Source organism: Loxodonta africana, chromosome 3, assembly GCF_030014295.1.
Source record: "Loxodonta africana isolate mLoxAfr1 chromosome 3, mLoxAfr1.hap2, whole genome shotgun sequence".
In the NCBI taxonomy this organism is placed as follows: domain Eukaryota; kingdom Metazoa; phylum Chordata; class Mammalia; order Proboscidea; family Elephantidae; genus Loxodonta; species Loxodonta africana.
In genome coordinates this window covers 161472301-161496351 of record NC_087344.1, presented here as the reverse complement: position 1 = coordinate 161496351, position 24051 = coordinate 161472301, and the positions used below count along the sequence as shown (strand labels likewise).

Sequence of the window (24051 nt, the reverse complement as noted above, 5' to 3'; positions counted from 1 at the left end):
ACATGCCTTAGGGTTGTTAACCAACGTCATAAAACAATGTGTACTATTTAATAAGAGGCCAGTTTGTTCTGTAATCCTTCACCTAAATTAAAAAAAAAAAAGGAACGAAAACCAATTCTTTTATGTGGTCAAGTAAGTTAGAGATATTCCATATATGGTATCCTGTATATCTGTATTCTCTACACAATATAGGAGACAATGAACATAGAGGTTAAGGAGAGATATGGAGTCCCACTGTGTTCAAATCCTGGCTCTACCACTTAATGTGAGACCTTGTAGAGACCACTAAAGCTTTCTGTGAGTAGGCTCTCTCACTGCGAAATATTAATAACTGTACCTATACCTCAGAGGCATTTGGTATCAATGAAATGGACATAAAAGCATTCAGAAAAGTGCCTGGAACGAAATAAAGATATTGTTAAGTGTTAGCTATTAGGATTATTAAGAAGCTCTGGTGGCACATGGTTAAGTACTTGGCTGCTAACTGAAAGGCTGGCAGTTCAAACCCACTGAGCAGCACCATGGGAGAAAACCCTGGCAATCTGCTCCTGTAAAGACTACAGCCTAGAAAACCCTATGGGGCAGTTCTACTCTGTCACATGGGGTCACTATAAGTCGAAAATCAACTCAACAGCACCTAACAATTCAGATTATCATATCCCTTCTGAAGGGAACGCTAATGAACAGTACGTTAAAAGCTCTAAGAAATCATACAGTTAATAACCCCATTTAAAGTGTGATTAACCCAACACCTTTCTTTGACAGTAGATTCATAAAACCTGCTTCCATTCATCTAGTAAGATTGTTCTAAGAAAAATACTTCAGAAAATGCAGGACTATGCGTAAACACGGCCGTCTTTTTAATTGTAATAAATAGATGGCATGGTGGCTGGTAAAATTAACTGGAGGATTTTGTTATACACACCTGACCTGGAAGTTGGAGAAACTCACTGACTAGAAATCTCAGTACAGTTTCAGAATACTCTGTTGTAAAAGACTCTTGGGAAAGTGAATACTATTGAATTCTGAGGGTAAAACAGGATTGAAATACAGAGGTATGGTTACTTAGATATTTGTAATTCCCAAAGGTTTTCTACAGATTCTATATCTAACACAAAAGCTGTGTATTTATGCTTTGATGTTAAAATACGTATCTGTTAGCCATACCCGTGGGATTATTACCTCTTCAGATTACAGGTCTACAACCTAAATACCACAATACACTATAAAAAAGCTTATTTGAACCAGAGGTATGGCAAGCAAAGAAGTAATACAATGCCGTTCTTGCAAACCCAAACCCACATAATGATACACTTATAACAAGTATTCATAAAACAATTAGATATGAACATGGAAACCATTTAACAATTTATATAAATGTATCTTGTTTTAAGAAATAAAATATACAAAATTTAGATTTATAATCCTAACAAAATTATGGGATGAAAATTTACTTCAAGGAAGAATAATTAATTTTACAATAGCTTTTTATTATATTTCTTGGTAAGTAATTCCAGTTTCTGTACCTATGTTCTTTGTGTTCCAATAGCTGGCAGTCTCTACATGTCAGTCTATCACATGTTTCACAGAATAGTTTCAACTGTTCTTGTTTGTGTACAGGGCAGAAAACAGGGCGCTGACCAGATGTTCCAACAGACTCTGCAGAAAAATAAACCACATATTTTAAACTAAATATAAAACTTGTCTAATTTTGTTAATTCTTACTGATGCTGGTATCTAAAATTTTAAAGACTAAACAGAAAATGTCATAAAGGCAAAAGGGAGGTTAAAAGTTATTAAAACTGTTTATCTTACCTGAAACATCTTCTTTTTTCCTGATCAGGTGATCTTTAGTGAATTTTACTCTCTGATGTGCTTCTATACACGTCTTACATAGCCACTCTCCACATTCTACACAAAAGCCAACTGCACTGGCATTATCTTCACAACTAGTACATACCTAAAAGAGGAAATATATACTAATCCACATTAAATTTACACAACAAAGATCCACAAAAAGGTTAAAACAGCCTCATTTAACCCAGTTTGAGGTAGAGAATAAAGCTAATCATTCCCAAAAGACTATTTTCAAATTGAAATACGTAATTACAGCAGAATTACTGTTATGTAACTACTGAAACATGTTTTTCTTATGTTTTACGTTTTGATATCAAGATAGGAATAGAAAGAAAAACTGAGAAGCATACCTGTTCTGATTTCTCATCAGAACTGCTAGGAGCTTCAGATGTATCTTTCACAAAATAATTATCCACAAGGTCTATTTGTCTGCATTCTTGGCGGCATACTGGGCACCGTATTACACCAACTACAACACAAAATGACAACATTAAGAAATATTCTTCAGGAAAAATTAAGGAAATTGTGCACGATGCCCATATGAAAACGACTCGTATGGCACAGACAAGACCAAAGAAATTAGATCAAGAGCTGAATAAAATAGCTCTTAAGTTGTTCCATTGGGGGAAAACGATACCCTACTTAGAAAGAAGAAACAAGTCTGTATATTGCAAAACTATGGAAAGCATCAAACATACATAGGCTAGGATATAAGCAGTGTCCCCAAGAGTTGTACCATGCACAAACTACAAAGCCTTAAAAAGTAGCTGTCATGAAAATGCAAATACAAACACAATATATGTCATTCTCAAAGAAATGGAAACAGCAGAATCTCCCAGAGACATATATACATTGTTAAAACAAACTCAAATTCCTAATTATACATTTGAAAACTAAATAGTTTTATAATACAAAGTGCCTAAGATGATCTTCCTTAACGGAAACACACAAAAACAATTTCTCAAACCAAAGGAGGAAAGAGTATCGTGAAGAAAAAGGAGCGAGCAGATAAACACATTTTCACATTTGAAGTGGTATGAATTTAAAACCTTCAGAAAGCAGTTGGAGTACGATATAACCATAAAGGAGATAAGTATAAGTAACTATAGAGGCAATAAAAAAGGGGGCAACTAACTCTTCTTAGAGGGAATTAGAAAAGTTTTCACTGAAGAGATGACTCTTAAACACGGGTCCTGAAGAATGAATGTGCATTTACTAGTCTGCAGGAGGTTTACTGAGCAGGCCTCTGCTGCTCAAACTCTGCACATTCCCAAGAAAGGCCAGTCTTCAAAACTGACCCTAGACCCAACTCCTGGGAGATGACCTCTGAGCCTGTGGAATATTCTGCAGATAAGAGTGGTTTTTGTATGCCTGAGGCCTTCAGCCAAACTGTATCAGTTTGTCCAGATAAGTTTATACTAACAATGTGATTTATGGTGAATTCTTGTTTTTTTTTTTTTAAAGCCTTGGGTAATGCTGAAATGTCTGACCTCTGGAGAGTGGAGTCCAGTTAGCTGATATTAGTCACACAGGCACCCTTACCCTTCTATCCCCGTCCCCTCCTCCCACCCAAATCCGAGGCACCAAGGCTCAGGTGAGGTTCCCTCGTTGGTAATATACTCCATGCATACTGTCAAACATTACTGCTAGAAGAATTAAGTGGGTCCCCATGCACCTCCACTTGGAGCGGACACCAAGAAGTTTGCACCTAACCTTCCCTGGACTTTGTACCATACACCTGATGATTGTAATCTGTACCTTTCGCTGTAATAAACTGCAACTGTGAGTATAACAGCTTTTATGAGTTCTGTGATTATTTCTAACTAATTAAAAAGCCTAAAGGTGGTCTTGGGGAACCCCCTACTCAGAAAAGGAGGAAACAGCATGCAAACAGAGAAAATATCTGCAAAGTTCACAAATGCAGGGAAAGAGTAGGCTATACAGATAGTAGCAAAAATATCTATGCAGTCATGCAACCGCATAACGTCCGTTCGGGCAACGTCTGTCCACATATATGCCCGTGGTCCCATAAAGTTATAACAGAGTTCAGAAGAAATACTTCCAGATAGATACACTACAACATCTATAACATTATAATACAGTAACAATAATGTTTTGATGTGCATCGCAAAGTAGTACCTGTTTGTTATTATAAACTACTGCAGGTACCTCAAATTTTTAATATAATAGGCTTTACGGGAATTGGTTTGTAACTACGGGTTGTATGTAAATAGGACATTTGTAATCTGGGGACTTCCTGTAATATGGAGTTAGGACAACATCCAAACCACATGATGCCCTATTTCACAGAACGTATCCTAGGCGTTAAGCAACACATGACTGTATTTACATTTATGTACATACATACATATAAAACTGAAATATCTGCAACATCTAAATGAAGGAACATTTTTGCTGAAGGACACAAAAGATGGAGAGACATTCTATATTCTGAAATAAAAAAAACTAAAAGTATCAATTATACATGTGTAAATGTATACTTCAGTGTAGTCTCAGAAGGCGTTTTGTGAAACTCAACAAGCTGATTCTGAGGTTTGTTTTAAAGGAAAACTAGTAACAAACGTCTTACTTCAATTTTAAGGTCTTTCTTGTCCGTGAAACCAAATATTATCCATAAAAAGCCTGACCCAAACTGCAAAAGCCTGCCAGACACTGCTCTACAGCAACGTAAATTTGTCTTTCTCTTAATAGAAAAGTAGAGTTGTCAAACCATTACCTCCAAATTTAAATTTCAAGAAGTCTCATGGCTGCAGGTGGGTGATGGCCCAAATTATTAGCAGCCAGGCCAGAGATATCCTGGTATCAGTTAATTTCAGTAAAGGGGGAAAAAAAAACAAACCCATTGCCGTTGAGTGGATTCCAACTCAGAGCAACCCTACAGGACAGAATACACTGCCCCATAAGGTTTCCAAAGCTGTAATCTTTACGAAAGCAGACTGCCATATCTTTCTCCTGTGGAGTGGCTAGTGGGTTCAAACCGCCAACGTTTCAGTTAGCGGCCAAGTGTTTAACCATTGTACCACCAAGGACCCTGAAGAGAAAAAGGCAGGGTTCAATCAATCACATTAAGATTAGTCAATGGTCGACCTTCTGTACTTCTCCCTCCTTTCCCTTTATAAGCCTCATCGTACCTAGCTTTTTGAAGCCATTTGCTTTTTTCTGCAATCAAAGTGGTCTCCCTACATGCATATACAGTAACTGTTCAGAATAAGCTTTATGTTTAAATTTCAGTGAGTTTTATTTTTAACAGGTTCTTATAAATTTCTAGTTCAAGATGACAGACTGCCATTACAGTCTCTGACAACACAAATTCATCCTTTCCCCTTCCAAATCCCCGTTAAAATGGTATTAAGAAATTTAAAACATAAACACACTAGTTTCGTGAGTAGCACCAGAGGTATCAAAAGCTTGTGAGCAACCATCTAAGATACAACTATTGGTCTCTATTCATCTGGAGCAAAACAGAATAAAAGAAACCAAAGACTCAAAGAAGAAACTAGTCCACAGGACTAACAGCCCACACGAACCACAGCCTCTTCTAGCCTTAGACCAGAACTAGATGGTACCCGGCTACCACTACCAATAGTTATGACCAGGGATACAACAGAAAGTCCCAGATAGAATGGGAGAAAAATGTGAAACAAAATACAAATTTCTAAAAAAGGCCAGACTTACTGGACTGATAGAGACTAGAGGAACTCCAAAACTATCATCTTAAGATACCCTATGAACATGAAAATGAAGCCACTCCCGGAGGTCACCTTTTGGCCAAGTAACATGTTGGCTTATAAAATAAACAGTAACACCCGTAAGTAATGTGCTCCCTTAAACAATCAACTATATGAGACCAAAGAGTCAACATTTAACCAAAAGCAAAGATGAGAAGGCAAGGAGGGGCAGTGAAGCTAGATCAATGGAAACAGAACAAACAGAATGGCAATAATGAGAATGCTGACACACTGTGAAAATTGTAAGCAACGTCACGGAAGATTTTTATTAAAAGTGTTAAATAAGTACCTAATTTGCCACTTAAACTTTTACCTAAAACACAAAATTAAAAAAAAAAAAAAACCACTATCCAAGAAAATGGTGGTACAGGGAGAAGCAAGACACACATCAGTGTACAAGTAATTTCAAGAAACTTACTTGAAAAGAATAACTAAACAGTTAACAAAAGAAACCCAGAGTACACAAGGTGGGAGGGAATACATCTAAGAAAGAATCTTATTTGCTTTAAAGATTTCTGGAGAAGCCTGAAATTCAGAAACTTCAGGCATAAAAGCAGCTCTAATGAGACACAAGGAATAAATTCAAGCCTGTAGTAAATAGCCAACTCCACTCTTAAACTGACTTCTTACATCATGCAGATTACGCAGCAGCCAGGATGCCTTAGTCCTAAAACAATATTAGGGGTTTTTTCTATTTGCTTCAGTAGTTATTAATAATTACAGGCACTCCCTGGGTTAGGAACGTCCAACTTACATACAACCCTTGGTTACAAACCAAACCCCATAAAGCCTATTATATTAAAAATTCGAGGTACATACAATGGTCTGTAATAACAAACAGACACTACTTGGTGACATGCATCAAAGCATTCTTTTTTATTATTATTACTGTATTATTACATTAAAGATGTTTTAGTGTATCTGGAAGTATTTCTTTAATGCTTTTTATGCACAGAAAGGTACACTATATACTATATACTAAGACAAACATTTGGCTAATTGACGTTAGATATGAACCATACCTGTTTCGATTTGTGTACAAATTAAAGACAGACTTAGGAATGGAACTCATTGATAATCCAGGGATTGTCTGTATATAAATATTTGCTTTAAAACGAGAACCAACTTCTAGTTAGTTTCCAAGTGAGTTCGTAAGTGAGCACACCCTTATAATTAGCGTAGACCAGATGAGTGTGCTCTTGACTCAGTCACTCAGTGCTAGCTGCCATGGTAAGTTTTGATCGTTATACAAAACTGTAACCGAGACTCCAAACCAATAATACTCCTGGAGCCAGTTTTTTCATAATGCTTCTAGAACTGATTTTATAACTTCGAAGCTCAAGTTCTGAAAGACACGTTCATGTCTTTCAAACTGGTTTCTTTTAAATGCCAACTCACTAAAATATTTCATTGGCAAGGGACGGGGGATAGGGAAAGACACACTTTTTTAAAAGGTCAAAATACAAACTAGTTTACATCTGCATGGTTAGGTTAAGCAGAATTTAGTTTCCGTAAGTTGACTGATGGGCTTCCATTTCAGATGGACAACTAAGCAAATGCGTAAAGACCACCCAAACCATAAGACAAATACAGAAATGGCTAAAATATAACAAATTAAAGTATAATTTGAAAAATACATAATTGAGCCCAAAGGCAAGAATAAGAAATTCTGAAGTACCAGAAACATAATGGAACTCAAAGCCGAAGTGGTGAGGTGCTGAAACAAGTGGCCCATAAGGGTTATCAGTACTACTGGTGGAAGCAGGAAGTAAGGCAGAGCTTACAAGGTGAAAGTGAACTCCCTCCATAAAGCCATGGGGCAGACTTTAAGCACCCTACTGCATAAAATCTTTGCCAGCCCTAGGTGCATCCACAAGAAGTCAGAACCCTAAACAAACTCTAATGCGTATATAGATATGTAACTAAATGCTGTCCTATCTGCACAGTATACACAGAAACTTGAAGCCAAGATAATAGATACAAGCTGAAAGCAGAACTTTACAAACACAAAACCATCTCACGAGAACAGGTCCTAACCAAGGGCACAAGGGAGACTCCCCCCAACTGAAGGTAAGTTCACAGAATAAAACTACAAAGCACGTGAGGAAAATCCAATACTATTAGAGCAGGTCACACAATAAACAAAGAAGTAACAACCTAGGAACCACAGATAATAAAGCAGTCCGAAAAAGATTTTGAATATTTTTAAATGTTCAGAGAGATAAAAGAACAAATAAAAGCTATGAAAAGTAGAAGATTTGGAAAAGAATCCACGAGAAAAATCATGATCACTGAATAAAATCAAAATATAAGTTAAACAGTAGGCAAGAAATAAGTGAAAAAGAATCAAGATAAAAGACATCTGAAGAAATCTCATAGAATTCAGCACAGAAATGAAGACAGACTGAAACTATGAAAGAGAAGAAACCTAAAGAGCTGAATGAGAAACAAGCAGGTGTCTATCAGAATTCCAGAAGTTCATGAAGAAAATGGTATAAAGAGATAATGGCTGAAAATTTCAGAACTGAAGAAATGAACCCTCAGATTGCAAAAGCAATCCAAGTCCTCAACTGGATAAATAAAAATAAATCCACACCTGTCTATATAAAAAGGAAAATATGGATTAAAGATGGAGGATAAATAAATCTTAACTACCAGAAACAAAAGTTCCAGTAACAGAAGACAATCAGAGAGCAAACTTATCATCAGTAAAAAAAAACACAGCCCAAAAAAAGAATAGAATCTTCAGTGCTTGGAAGGAAAAACTGTCAACCATGAATTTTACATCCAGATAAAACTATTATTCAAGAGTAAGAGCAAAATACAAGTTTCAGACATAGTACTCATTCCTCTAAGAACCAGTAAAGCATTAAATTGAACCATAAAAAACTGTCAATATTAGATCACTTTCCAACTACAAATACATCAAGTTTATATGGTTTGACCTAATGTTTTAAAAAAACAGAAAAGTACTTAGAGGAGAAATGCAAAAAATAACAAGCAAAGATATCAATAAAACATGTTAACCATCCAGGATACTTCACTGGTTTCAGCCCTTCGGAAGCAAGGAAGAATGAAGAAAACTAAAGATACAAGGGAAAGATTAGTCCAAAGGACTGATGGTCCACATCTACCACGGCCTCCACCAGGCTGAGTCCAGTACAACTAGACAGTACCTGGCTACCACCACTGACCGCTCTGACAGGGATCACAACAGAGGGCACCGGACAGAGCTGGAGAAAAATTCAGAACAAAATTCTAACTCAAAAAGAAAGAGCAGACTTGCTGGTTTGACAGAGACTGGAGAAACCCTGAAAGAATGGCCCCCTCAGTAATGAAGTCACTCCTGAGATTCACTCTTCAGCCAAAGATTGGACAGGCTCATAAGACAAAACGAGACTAAAGGGGTACACCAGCCCTGGAGCAAGGACTAGAGGACAAGAGCGGACAGGAAAGCTGGTAACAGGGAACACAAGGTTGAGAAGGGAGAGTGTAAACATGTTGTGGGGTTGTTAATCAATGTCATAAAACAATAGGTATACTTAAAAAAAAAAAAGCGTTAAGTCTAAATATGAAGTGACTAAAAATAAATACAGATATAAACATTAATTTGGGAGGTTTAAAAAAGATAAAATTGAAATACCAAACTACAATAACCTATTCTATTGTAAACAAACTTCAGCTTTAGAAAAATCATTCTAGTCAGAGTATGAGGAATGAACTAAGAGACTAAAAGATCAATTAAAAATACATTAAAACCTTTCCTTAACACAATTAAGTGGGGACCTTAAAATTCAATCATGTGAAATGCAGAGTCAAGTTGTTAGAAGTGAAATAAACTATGCGAGCCTGCTCAGCCAGCCAATAACAAGCTTCAGAGGTAAGACTGCAGTTTGGTGCCAAACTGAAGCTACTGCTCTGAGGACCAAATTTTGAGGACAACTATTCTAAGACATCTGGAATAATTCCAGAAAAATGGTGTTGGCACCACTTTTGCAGTCTGAGTCACAAAAATTGGCTCGAGAGACTACTGAGGACACAGGAACTCTCCACAACCCTACATCCCTGGTCTGCAGTTTCCTAACCCAACCTTGCCTTCCCCTGCTCTTCTCCCCTCACCCCAACAGGAATTTCAACCTGCTCCTGTTTGAAAATGAGTAATATGCTGAGTACAGGGACCAATCATGATGAAATTATACCTAAATTTGTACTAATACAGAGTTTTACTGTAAGATCAGTTATACTTTTTGAGAAACTAACATGTATTAATTCATCTAATCCTCATAACATTTAATCCTCTGTGAAGTTCAATCACTATCCCCACATTAAAGATGAGAAAACTGAGTTTCAGAGAAATCAAGTAATTTTCTCAAGATCACAAGAGCATGTATATGGGAGGCCAAGATCAGAATCCAAAATGTCTGGGTCTATGGCCCATGCTTTTAAGAACTATGCTATACTAGCTTACAAATTAAGAGACTAGAATATCTGGGTGATGCAAACTGCTATCATACTCAGCTGCTAACTGAAAGGATGGCAGTGGGAGTCCACCCAGAGGCATCTCAGAAGAAAGGCCGGGCAACTGATGTCTGAAAAATCAGCCACTAGAAACCCTATGGAGCACAGTTCTCTAACACACGTTGGGTTATCATGAATTGGAATCAACTCAACAGCAACTTGTTAGAAGTAAATTAGAGTCACTAGGTGGTACTAATGGTTAACATGCTCAGCTGCCAAACAAAAGGTTGGCAGTTGGAGTCCATTCAGAGGCACCTTGGAAGAAAAGGCCTGGCAATCTACTTCTGAAATATCAGCCACTGAAAACCCAATGGAGTCCAGAAATAAACACATCTATCGTCAACTGATTTTTGACAAGGGTGCTGAGGCCATTTGACGAAAAAGGAAGAGCCTCTTCAATAAATGGTGCTGGAAAATTGGATTTCTACATGCAGAAGAATAAATTGGGATCCAAGTCTCATATAACACAAAAAAAAACAATTCAAAATGGATTAAGCACCTAAATGTGAAAACTAAAACCATAAAATTCTCAGAATACAGGGGTATGGATATCAGGCCTTGCTTTTAACAACGGCTTATCTGACATAATAACCAAATGCACAAACAGCAAAAGACAAAACAGATAAATGGGACCTCGTAAAATTTTTAAAAGATACAAACAGACATAGGTATACCAATGTTCCCTGCAACACTTTTTACAATAACCAAAAGGTGGAAACAGCTGAAATGTCCATCAACGAATGCATGAATAGAATGTGGTTTACATACATACAATAGAATACTACTCAGCTAAAAAGAGAAATGAAGTCCTGATACATGCTACAACTTGAAGGAACCTTGAAAACTTTATGCTGAGTGAAATAAGTCAATCACAAAAGGACAAATATTGTATGATCTCACTTACATGAAATAACAACAGGCAAATGTATAGAAACCAAAGTTTATTAGTGGTTACCAGGGGCAAAAGAGAAGGAGAAAGGGAGAATCACTGTTTGGGAAGCAATGAGTTTTTGTTTATGGTGATGGAAAATCTGACCTCAATTAAGTGTTAACAGTTACACAACATGATTAATGTAATTGATATCTCTAAGCTGTGTACCTGAAAAAGGTTGACTTGTTAAATGCTACGTTATATATATCATCACGACAACCCAGAAAACAAAGAGCAGTTGCTCAGGCTGTTTATGTAGTACTCAACACCTCATGAGATTTGTTTTCCTGGTTTAGAGATTTAAGGAAATGGCTTCATGGGACAACCCAGTCAACTGGTCTAATATTGTTTTTAGTGTTTCTGTTCTACCTTCTAGACTTGTTAGAAGTTTGAGAGTGGCCATCTAAGGTACAACAATTGGTCTCTATTTCAATGGAGCAGCAGATGGAGGAGAGACATGAAAAGGCAGAGGAACTGGAATGCATGTCTAACTGCCTCCCAGAACAACTGCCTCCCTTGCCATGAGACCAGAAAACTGAAGAGTTCTTTACATTACAGAGCTTTTTACCATTACAGAATGTTTTGATCAAAGTTTCTGGAGAAGAATCCTGATAAAAAGCGTGGGAGGAGCGTGGTGAATGTGGTACAGAATTTCAAATTCTCATGGAATCCAGACTTTCTGGAGCCATTGAGGCTGGATACCAAAAACCAAACCCATTGTGTTGAGCTGGCTTCAACTCATAGTGACCCTATAGTAGAGAAGAACTGCACCATAGGGTTTCCAAGGCTGTAAATTTTTATGGAAGCAGACTGTCACATCTCTCTCCCACAGAGTGGCTAGAGTGGCTGGTAGGTTCAAACTGCTGACCTTTCTTTTGGCAGCCAAGCGCTTAGCCACTGCATCACCAGGGCTCCTGAGGCTGGATAACCAGCTCCCCCCAAAAAAACTACTGACCTGAGATAATCTTTAAACCTTAAACCAAAACTATCCCTGAAGTCATCTTTAAACCAGCAATAGTTCAGCCTAGTAAGTAAAGAATGTCTGCCTTGAGCACTATGCTCTTTTAAAGAATTATCTATATGGCATCAAACTGACTAGAGCAACTTGAAAGTTTAGTTGAGAAACTTAGGGAGCAGTGAGTTTATCTTAACAGTTGTGGAATAACTTGGAAAATGATAGCTAGAATGGTTGTACAACTTGACAAATATAAATGTCACTGAATTGTACATGCAGAAATTGTTGAACTGCTGTGTGTTTTGATGTGTAAATTTTCACCAAAAAAATAAATAAAACTTATAATTAAAAGAAAAGAAAAATTCTATGGAACACAGTCTACTCTGACATACACAGGGTTACCATTAGTCAGACAGCAACTGGTTAATTAAAAGGCTGGTCCATCAGTAACAAAATAAGAGACTGAACTAAGGCAATCATAACAGAAATGTGGAGGATAAATTAGAGATAATGAGACAGAATAGACTGGAGTTACTGAATGGCTGTATTATGACAGAAAGAGAAAAGTTAAAGCAAAGGAAGAAACTAGAGATTCTAGATAATTCTCAAGTTTCTGCTGTGGGTAACTCATGAATAACACAACTCCTCAAAATGAAAGAAAAAAAAGTTTTAGCCAGAATGTAATAAGTAAGCTTTGGCTAGATCATATTTAACTAGTATCGTTCCAGAGCTAAAGGGTGTGGAGAAAATCACTGGCAAATCAGTCGTAGTTGAAATCTTAAGTGCAGTTACGATTACTGAAGGAGAAAGGGATCAAGGACAGCACACTTGGGTATACCAATATTTATGGGTGCGGTACAGTGAATTACTTAATATAGCCCTTCTAGCCATAGTTTTTGTGACTTCCACAAAATGACTGGGTGGGACTATGGAAATACGGTGTTTGTGGCCCACCAAGAGGATTGGTCAGCCAGCCCAGAATGCAACTAAGGTGCATGGAACCCCTGTGGCAGTGGGACCATGCAAATATAGTGTATGGCACCCTAATGAGGGGACTGGTAAGTTCTGCCATCCCGCTAGGCTTAAAAAAGAGAGCCAATCCCAGAGTGAGGGAGGGAATCTCTTTGCCACCAATAAAGAAGAGACAGGAGCAGAGGGTGTCCCTTGGACTCGAGATCCATGCACTAAGAACCTCCTAGACCCAGAAGACAGAGAGAGCTGTAACACCAGAGACAGTGCAAGACGGTGAGAAGCAGTGGCAGAGAAACAGCCGTGGTAGAACCAGGAGATTGGCACGGGATGGCACAGTGGGCTTCCCAGGCCATGGGAGCAAGGGGATTACAGTGTGCGTGCCAATCATAGACCGAGAGAGCTGAGCACCTTCCAGTGGGGGACTTCTGAAGGAATGCGGTATTTCTGGGCCCTTGTCAGCAGAGCTAGGCTTGCTGATGGAGCTGGGCTTGCCGATCCGTGGAGTAAGAGAGCTGAGTGCCTTTGGGCCGATGCTTCCTGGTGGACTGTAGTGCCCCTGGCATTTACTGGCAGAGCTAAAGAGCTTTGTAACATTTGCCCGAGCAGGGCAAAGGCTGGGCCAAGGGCCAGAGAGAGGCTGTCTGCAGGCATGGCTGAGAAGAGGCTGTTCTAATCAAAGAACTGTATCCTGAGTTGTTTCTGATCCTGAATTGTAACCTGTTACTCCCCTGATAAACCCCATAATTGAGTATGGTCTGTGACTTTTGTGTGGCCATGCCACAAATTATTGAACCCAGGAGAGAAGTAAAGAATGCTATGGGAGGGACAGCTGATGTCAAAATTGGCAAAAAGAAAGAAGGTTGGAGCGTGGAGGTATGTCTGACTTCCACTTCACAGGAATAAGCCTTGGGCTCTGGATGCTGATAATGACTCTCCTCCCACCTTGTGAAGTTAGAGGAGGTGTGACACTGCCACCACACCATTTTTACAATGGGTGAAGTAAAAGAAAAAGCTCTCAGGTTTAGGAGACACCTTTCACTTTCCCTTCTTTAAAAATAAACAAACCCATTGCCGTCAAGTCGATCTCGACTCATAGCAACCCTGTAGGACAGAGCAGAAATGCCCCAGAGAGTTTCCAAGGAGTGCCTGGTGGATCTGAACCGCTGACCTCTTGGTTAGCAGCTGTAGCACTTAACCACTACGCCACCAGGGTTTCAGGGTCCCTTCTTTAATCTTCTCTAAATCCTAGGGGATGCTGACAAGCTAGATATAAGGTAATTCACAAATATTTTGAGGAGTGAAAAAGAGAGGGCTCAGGCTGGGTGTACATGCATGTGTGCCTGCCTATGTGAGAAATCTTGCACAGAATTAGTTATTCTCTCTCTCTCTCTAAGAGAGGAGCGGAAATGGGAAAGCAAAGGCCCAGAGGAACCTGGGGCCATCACCATGAAGACCCAGGATTCCATGGCTACCTGGGTCAAGTGCATCTACTTAGTAGGTTTTCTGAATTTTTCACTGATAGGCTCAATCAATCAGTCCCTGGACCATGAGAGGACTGCCTCTCCAGCCCTAGCTGTACTAGCTGAATGGGTAAAGAGTGAAGCTCTGCCTCTTCTTGGAATGAAGTCTCTAATTACAACGAATTCAGTACAGGCTAGAAGAAACAAGGTTTATCATGTCTTTCGTGGTCTACAGGTTCGCTACTACCCAATAACCATAACACAACTCCCAAACGTGACCATGCCAAGGGAGCTACGCCCATGAATAGACAAAGAACAAGTATATCCCACTGGAGGAGGTTCAATAACTTGAAGCAGACCAAGCTGAACAATCAGAACAAGGTGGCTCCTACTGAAGCAGAACTAATGGAAGCAAAAGAAAAGAACGTGAGTTTAAAAAAAAGAAAGGGGGAGAGAGAAAGAATTCTCACAGAAATGTAATTAAAGCACGTGTTATAGAAAATCAAGGGGGATACTGGATTAAAGTAATATCGTGTCTATAGTGTAAAAATTAATTCAAGAACTGAAAAAAAGGCTACTACTACAAAGCAATTCATATTCTGGAAGATGAAATTAATAAACACACCTAAAAACAAAGGCTGAGGAAAAAAAGAATAAACAAACCTGGCCAAACCCAATGCCGTCGAGTCAATTCTGATTCATAGTGATCCTAAATGACAGAGTAAAACTGTCCCATAGGGTTTCGAAGACTGTAAATCTTTACAGAAACAGACTGTCACATCTTTCTCCCATGGAGTGGCTGGTGGTTTCGGACCATCAACCTTTCGGTTAACAGGCGAGCAATTAACCACTGTGCCACAAAGGTTTTTTGGATAAACAAATATAACACTAAATGCAAAGGAAGCAAACAAAAAAAAAAGTGAGAACAATATTAAAAAATATATAAATCTGATTTCAGGACAAACAGCATTAAATAGGACAACTAAAACCCAAAACCAAACCACTGCCGTCAAGTTGATTCCAACTCATACCAACTACAGAGTAGAACTGCTCTATATAGGAATCCAAGGAGCACCTGCCTGGTGGATTCAAACTGCCAACCTTTTGGTTAGCAGCCCAACTCTTAACCACTAAGCCACCAGAGTTTCCAAATAGGACAAAGAAAAATAATATTAATGATGAAGGGTACAATACACACAGTCACATAAGTTTTTATGCAACAAAAAAATAAGCCACTAAAAACAAAAAGCAAAAACTCTGAAAATTCAGAAACTTTATATTAAAAAGAAAAACTTAATAGATGACAAGCTCACATTTCCTTATCAAAATTCTGAACTGCAAAAAGTTCTGGGGAAAAAAAGGTTCCAGATTTTTTTTTTTTCCAAAAGGTTGGCTTTTAAAAGATGAAAACAACCTGACCTGAACTGGCAGGAAGCTATACTCTTTAGTTACACTAGTTAGTGTGAATATTCCTGAAGAAATGTTGAAGTATTTGATTACAGGACACTACTCCCGGACACTGCTGGAAGGTTAAGCACTATCTTGCCTTTTTAAAATGTGAATATTTATGCATCCCAAAAAAATCTGGTCCCAGGCTGAATACGTAAATGGAATTTTAAAACTTAAAAAAAGAAGTATTTTTTGTTTTCCTATGTTGACAAAACTTTAATCATGTAACTTTGCCATGGTAGAAAAAATATTTTTTTTTAATTAAAACTTTTACTAAACAGACTATATAGCAATGATTACATAACCTTTCTTTTAAAAAAAAGAAAAATATAGCCTCCTCCACGAAAAAAATGAAATGCTTGCTAATTAAGTCTTCTAGTTCAAAAATGAAAATTTAAAAGTGGAATTTCTGCAAATTAAAAAAACCAAAAACATTTTATAACAATGCATGTTATCTCATAACAAAGCATTACAGAACAAAATACAAACTGAGGAAAATATTTATTTGGTCTTTGTGATAATATAATATTAATGAACTTCATATTACCCTTCAAAAACATACTAAGTTATACCTAAACTGTCGAAAGTCAAAGACAAGAAAATCTTGAAAGCAGCAAGAGAAAAATAACTCGTACAAGGGAAAACCAAGATTTAACAGTGGACTTCTCATCAGAATCGACAGAGGTCAGAAAACAATGGGATGACACACTCAAAGTAGTGAAATAAGATAGCAACCACAAATTACTTATATAGCAAAATGAGCCTACAAAAATGAAGCAAAAGTATCTCCAGATAAAGGTAGACTGAGGAAATTTATTGCTAACAGACCTGCCTTCTTTGGGCTGAAAAAAGTGACATGAGACAGTAACATGAAAACACATAAATAAAGAGCACTGGTAAAGGTAATTATACAGGTAAATGTAAAAGACTTCAAGTCAACATCTGTTGTAACAGACAAACAAGGACATTCTACAACAACAAAAAAGGTCAATTTATCAAGAACATATAATAATTATAAATATTTCAAAAAGAAATAAATAAAACTGTTGCTGCTGAGTTGATTCCAAATCATAGTGGCCCTACAGGACACAGTAGAACTGCCTCACAGGGTTTCCAAAGAGCAGCTGGTGAATTTGAACCACTGACCTTTTGGTTAGCAGCTAAGCTATTAACCACTGAGCTACCAGGATTCCACTATAAATATTAATACGCCTAATATCAGAGCACTGAAATACATCATTACTGAAAAAATTCAAAAGAAATAGTTCTATAATAATAATGGGAGGCTTCAATACACCACTCTCAATAATAAACAGAACATCTAGAAAGATCAGTAAGGAAACAGATGATGTGACTGACATGATAAACCAACTAAACCTAACACATATATAGAAGACTCTACCCAACAACAGCACAATATACATTCTTCTTCGGTACACATGGATCAATTCTCCAGAATAGACTTACATGTTAGGTCACAAAGCAAGTCTCAACAAATTTTTTAAAAAACTGAAATTACACAAAGTTATTTTCCTCAACTACAGTGGTATGCATTAGAAAGTAATAACAAAGAAAAATGGAAAATATATATAAATATGGAAATTAATCAATGGATCAAGGAAAAAATCAAAAGGGAAATCGAAATATTTAGAGACGAATGAAAATGGAAGCACAAGATGCTAAAAGTTACAGAACTCAGTGAAAACAGTGCTCAGAAGGAGATTTATAAATGCTTATAACAAAAAAATAAAGAACACAAATCAAAAACCTAACTGAAAACCTTCAGGAACTAGAAAAAAGAACAAACCAAACCCAAACCAACCAGAAGGAATGAGGTAACAAAGATCAGAGAAGACATAAAATAGAGAATTAAAAAAAGGACTAAAAAAGGGGGAAAAAAAAAAAAAAATCAATGAACACAGTTTTTGTTTTTTTTTTTTAAAGAAAAAAATCAACAAACTTTTAGCAAGACTAACAAAGAAAAAAAGGATCAAGGTGCAGATATCTAAAATTAGAAAGCAGAGTGAAGACATTACCACTGACCCTACCAAAATAAAAAATGATCATAAAAGAATATGATGAACAAATATATGCCAACAAATTACATTAATATAGATAAAATGAATGAATTCCTAGAAAAACAAAAACTTCCTACATTAACTCAAAAAGAAATACAAGATCTCAACAGACACATAACTGAAGAAATCAAAAAAAACTAATCAAAAACCTCCCCACAAGGAAAAGTCCAGAACACGACAGATTCACTGGGTAATTATGTGAAACATTTAAAGAAGTGGTGCCCATCCTTACTAAAATTTTCTACATAACATAAGAGGAAGGAATACTCCCTAATTCATTCTATGAGGCTAACATTACCCTAATACATTTAAAAAAAAAAAAAAAAAAAGACAAGAAAACTACAAATATCCCTGATGAATACAGATGTAAAATCTTCAACAAAATATCAGCAAACCAAATCCAAAAGCGTATTAAAAGGATTCAATACCATAATCAAGTAGGGTTTATCCCAAGAACGTAAGTAGTTGAACATCAGAAAATCCATCACATTAATAGAACAAAGGAAAAGAATCACAAAATCATCTCAAAAGACAGAGAAGGCCTTTGACAAAATCTAACACCTTTCATAATAAAAGCACTCAACAAGATAGGAATAGAAGGAAAATTCTCCTATTTGATTCTTTTTTTAATGTATTAAGAATATCATACTCAATGGAAAAAGACTGAGAGCTTTCCCTTTAAGGAGCCACCTGGTGGTGTGGTGGTTAAGAGCTATGGCTGCTAACCAAAGGGTCGGCAGTTTGAATCCACCAGGCGCTCCTTGGAAACCCCTATGGGGCAGTTCTACTCTGTTCTATAGGGTTGCTAGGAGTCGGATTCTACTTGACAGCACCTAACAACAACAAATTTGGTAAGATATTAAGCTATCTCTTTTCACAGATGCTATGATCCTATATATATAAAACCGCAAGGAATCCACAAGAAAGCTTTATCAGACAAAGGTTTAAGAACCGGAATACATAGAGAACTTAACAAAAAAGGCCAACTCAATAGAAAATGGCCAAAAGACTTCAACAGACATTTCAACAAAGAAGATATACATAAATGGCTAACAAGCCTTTGAAAAGATGTTCAACTTAATTAGAAATTATGGAAATGCAAATCAATGTTCACTGCAGCACTATTCACAATAGCAAAAAGGTACAACAGCCTAAGTTCCCATCAACAGATGAATAAACAAAATGTGATATACGCATACAAATGAATATTACTCAGTCCTGATACATGCTACAACATGAATGAACCATGAAGACATTACGCTCAATGAAATCAATCACAAAAAAGAAAAATACCATGTGTTTTCATTTATATGAACTATCTAGAAGAGGTAAACATATAGACAATCAAAGTGTAATTGTGGTTACCAGGGGCAGGAAGGAGGAGGGAGATGTTACAATTTTAAAAGCACTGAGTTTCTGTTTATGATGATGGAAATTTTGGCAAGGGATATTGGTGCTAGTTACACAACAAGATTGATTGATATAATTGCTACCAATGAACTGTCAACATGTAAAATGTTAAAATGGCAAGTGGTATTTTACATTTTTAGAGAAAGTTTTAAAAATGCAAAGAGATAGATAAACAACCTGGGATACATCCATACAATGGAGAATTACTCAGGGATAAAAAGGAATGCCTCCCATGTCTGTCAGTCTGTCATACTGTGGGGGCCTGCATGTTGCTGTGATGCTGGAAGCTATGCCACCAGTATTCAAATACCAGCAGAGTCACCAATGGTGGACATGTTTCAGCTGAGGTTCCAGACTAAGACAGGCTAGGAATGGCTGGTGGTCTACTTCTGAAAATAATTAGCCAGTGAAAACCTTATGAACACTGAGAGTGCCAGAAGATGAGCCCCTCGGGTTGGAGGAGACTCAAAATATGGCTGGGGAGGAGCTGCCTCCTGAAAGTAGAGTTGACTTTAATGACATGGATGGAGTCAAGCTTTCAGGACCTTCATCTGCTGGTATGGCACAACTCAAAATGAGAAGAAACAGCTGCAAACATCCATTAAAAATAGGAGTGTGGAATGTACAAAGTATGACTCTAGGAAAACTGAAGTCAAAAATGAAATGGAATGCATAAACATTGATATCCTAGGCATGGGTGAGCTGAAATGGACTAGTATTGGCCATTTGGAATCAGACAATCATATGATCTACTGCACTAAAAAAAAAAAGCACTAGGAATGACAAATTGAAGAGGAATGGCATCCCATTCATCATAAAAATTAAAAAAAAAAAATTCAAGAGCTATCCTGATGTATGACGCTGTCAGTAATAGAATTATACCCATATCCTACAAGGAAGACCAGTTAATGCGACTATTATTCAAATTTACATGCCAACCACTAAGGCCAAAGATGAAGAAAATGAAGATTTTTACTAACTTCTGCAGTCTGAAATGGATCAAAAATGCAATCAAGATGCATTGATAATTACCGGTGATTGGAACCCAAGAGTTGGAAACAAAGAAGGAGGCTTGGTAGTTGGAAAAAACAGCCTTGGTGATAGAAACACCAGAGAACACATGATAGAATTTTTCAACTCCAACAACTTCTTCATTGCAAATACCTTTTCTCACCAACATAAACGGCGACTATACACATGGACCTCACCAGATGGAATACACAGGAATCAAATCGACTACATCTGTGGAAAGAGATGATGGAAAAGCGCAATACCATCAGTCAGAATAAGGCCAGGGGCTGACTGTGGAGGACCATCAAATGCTCCTATGCAAGTTCAAGCTGAAGCTGAAGAAAATTAAAACAAGTCTAAGACAGCCAAAGTACAACCTTGGGTATAGCCCACCTGAATTTAGAGACCATCTCAAGAATAGATTTGCCTCATTAAACACTAATGACCAAAGACCAGAAGAGCTGTGGAAGGACATCATATATACATACTAAAAAGACAGGAAAGGAAGAAAAGACCAAAATGGATGTCAGAAGAGACTCTGAAACTTGCTCTTTAGGAAGAAACACTGTAGTAAAAAGGCTGAACAGAAGGTTTCAAAGGGCGGCTGGAGAAGACAAAATATTATAATGAAATGTGCAAAAAACGGGAGGTAGAAAACCAAAAGGGAAGAACACACTTGGCACTTTTCAAGCTGAAAGAACTGTAGAAAAAATTCAAGCCTTGAGTTGCAATACTGAAAGATTCCATGGGAAAGATATTAAATGATGCACGTAGCATCCAAAGAAGATGGAAGGGACACACAGAGGCACTGTACCAAAAAAGAACTGGTCGACATTCAACCTTTTAAGGAGGTAGCATATGATGAAGAATCGATGGTACTGAAGGAAGCGGTCCAAGTTGCACTGCAAGCACTGGCGAAAAACAAGGCTCCAAGAACTGACAGAATACCAATTGAGATGCTTCAACAAACGGACGCAGTGCTGGAAGCACTCACTCGTCTACGTCAAGAAATTTGGCAGACAGCTACCTGGCCAACCAACTGGCAGAAATCCATATTTGTACCCATTCCAAAGAAAGGTGATCCAACAGAATGTGGAAATTATCCAACAATATCATTAATATCACAAGCAAGTAAAATTTTGCTGAAGATCATTCAAAAGCGGTTGCAGCAGTACATCGACAGGGAACTGACAGAAATTCAAGCAGGATTCAGAAGAGGACATGGAACCAAGGATATCATTGTTGATGTCAGATGGATTATGGGTGAAAGCAGGGAATACCAGAAAACCGCTTACCTGTGTTTTACAGACTATGCAAAGGCATTTGACTGTGTGGATCATGACAAACTACGGATAATATCGCAAAGAATGGGAATTCCAGAATGCTTAATTGTGCTTATGCGGAACCTGTACATAGAACAAAAGCCAGTCAATTGAACAGAACAAGGCAATACAGCATGGTTTAAAATTAGGAAAGGTGTGCATCAGGGTTGTATACTTTCACCATACTTATTCAATCTGTATGCTGAGCAAATAATCTGAGAAGCTGGACTATGTGAAGAGAACGCAGCATCAACACTGGAGGAAGACTCATTAACAATCTGCTATATGCAGATGACACAACCTTGCTTGCTGAACTCAAAGAAGACTTGAAGCACTTACTAATGAAGATCAAAGACTATAAATTTCAGTATGGACTGCACTCAACATAAAGAAAACAAAAATTCTTAGAATTGGACCAATAAGCAACATAATGATAAACAGAGAAAAGACTGAAGTTGTCAAGGATTTCATTTTACTTAGATTCACCATCACCATCCACGGAAGCAGCAGTCAAGAAATCAAACAATGTATTGCATTGGGCAAATCTCTTGCAAAAGACCTCTTTAAAGTGTTAAAAAGCAAAGGTGTCACTTTAAGGACTTGAGGTATGCCTGACCCAAGCCATGGTATCTTCAATCACCTCATATGCATGCAAGAGCTGGACAAGGAGTAAGGAAGATCAAAGAACTGATGCCTTTGAATTATTATGTTGACAAAGAATAGTGAATATACCATGGACTGCCAAAGAAACGAACAAATCTGTCTTGGAAGAAGTACAGCCAGAATGTTCCCTAGAAGCGAGGATGGCCAGACTTCATCTCACATACTTTGGCTATGTTATCAAGAGGGATCAGTCCCTGGAGGACATCATGCTTGGTAAAGTAGACAGCAAAACACAGGAAGATCCTCAGTGAGATGGAATGACACGGTGGCTGCAACAATAGGCTCAAACATAGGAACAATTACAAGGATGGAACAAGATCGAGCAGTTTCGTTGTGCTGTATGTAGGGTCACTATGGGTCGGAACCGATGCGATGGCACCTAACGACAACAACATATATTCCTGGAATGGAAATCGGGCAGTTTTTGGTATGTCTATAGAAAACTTAATAAATTTGATCTTGTATGTAGCCCAAAAAACAAACAAAAAAAATTTTCAAATCAAAAAGCTATTTTACAATCCATTTTATGATTACAATCCAATTTAAAAATTAATAAAAATAAATAAAAACAAGGTCACATACACACAATCCAGATGGAAATCAAATCAAAATTACGAGCTATCTAGGAAACAATGCAGAAGAAACAGTTCATACTCCAAGGTATTGAGGCTATCTGTAACCTTAAATGTCTTTACTAAAAAATACTAAAAGTAATATAACTCAGATCCTTCCTTAAGAAATTAGAAAAAAAAATTCAAAAACACGTATAAACTAGGGGGGAGATGAGAAGGCAGAGTGGGTCAGAGGCTGGCTGAATGGGCATGGAAATAGAGGGTGGAGAGGATTGTGCTGTCTCATCAGAGGGAGAGCAACTAGGAGTATATAGCAAGGTACACATAAATTCTTGTATGAGAGACTGACTTGATTTGTAATCCTTCACTTAAAGCACAATAAAAAATTTTTTTTTAATACAGAGAATTAAATGTAATTATCTTAAAAATAAATTTTAAAGCCAAAATAAACATTAAGCTAAACCCATTGCCATGACTCGTGGCAACCTCATGTGTTACAGAGAACTGTGCGCCACAGGATTTGCTAGACTGTAAACTTGAAGGAAGCAGATCATCAGGCCTTTTCTTCTACACTACCGATGAGTGCGTTCTAACTGCCAACCTTTTGGTTAGTAGTCGAGCGCAAACCATTTGCACCACCCAGGGCCCCTGAAAAGAAAATTAAGAAAAACGTGAAAAATAACAAAACATTTTTTCTTTGAGGAAAAAATAAAGCTTCACAAATATAGTGAAAAAGATATATACAAAGGTAAGAATGGAAAAAGTGACAAAAACAAAGAAATAATAAAAGAATACTACTAACTCTATAATGGCAAAACATGTAACTCTAAAGTAAGAAGTTTTAAAACCTAGAGAAATGGGTAATTTCTTAGCAAGATACAATTTACCAAAAGTAAGCCAAGATGTAAAACAAACTTGAATAGATTTAGCATAAAAATTGGAAAGAAGCTATCATTTTAAAAAGCACCAAATCCACAGTCCAAAAGACTAATGGACCACCACCACCACAGTCTCCACCAGACTGAGTCCAGTACAGCTAGACAGTGCCCAGCTAACCACCACTGACTGCTCTGACAGGGATCACAATAGAGGGTCCTGGACAGA

General features: G+C 37.5%; 1 protein-coding gene across 5 annotated transcripts in view; it reads right to left on the bottom strand.

Moving 5' to 3' along the window:
* TRIM33 (tripartite motif containing 33) overlaps positions 1-24051 on the bottom strand; it is a 139037-nt gene that overhangs the window by 77103 nt on the left and 37883 nt on the right. For all 5 annotated transcript variants that reach the window (XM_064282387.1, XM_064282388.1, XM_064282389.1 and 2 more), the window contains exons 2-4: positions 2208-2326; positions 1816-1960; positions 1527-1659 (exon numbers count right to left, since the gene is read on the bottom strand). In XM_064282387.1, the coding sequence (XP_064138457.1) occupies positions 1527-1659; positions 1816-1960; positions 2208-2326 (397 nt within the window). The remainder of the gene's footprint in view (positions 1-1526; positions 1660-1815; positions 1961-2207; positions 2327-24051) is intronic.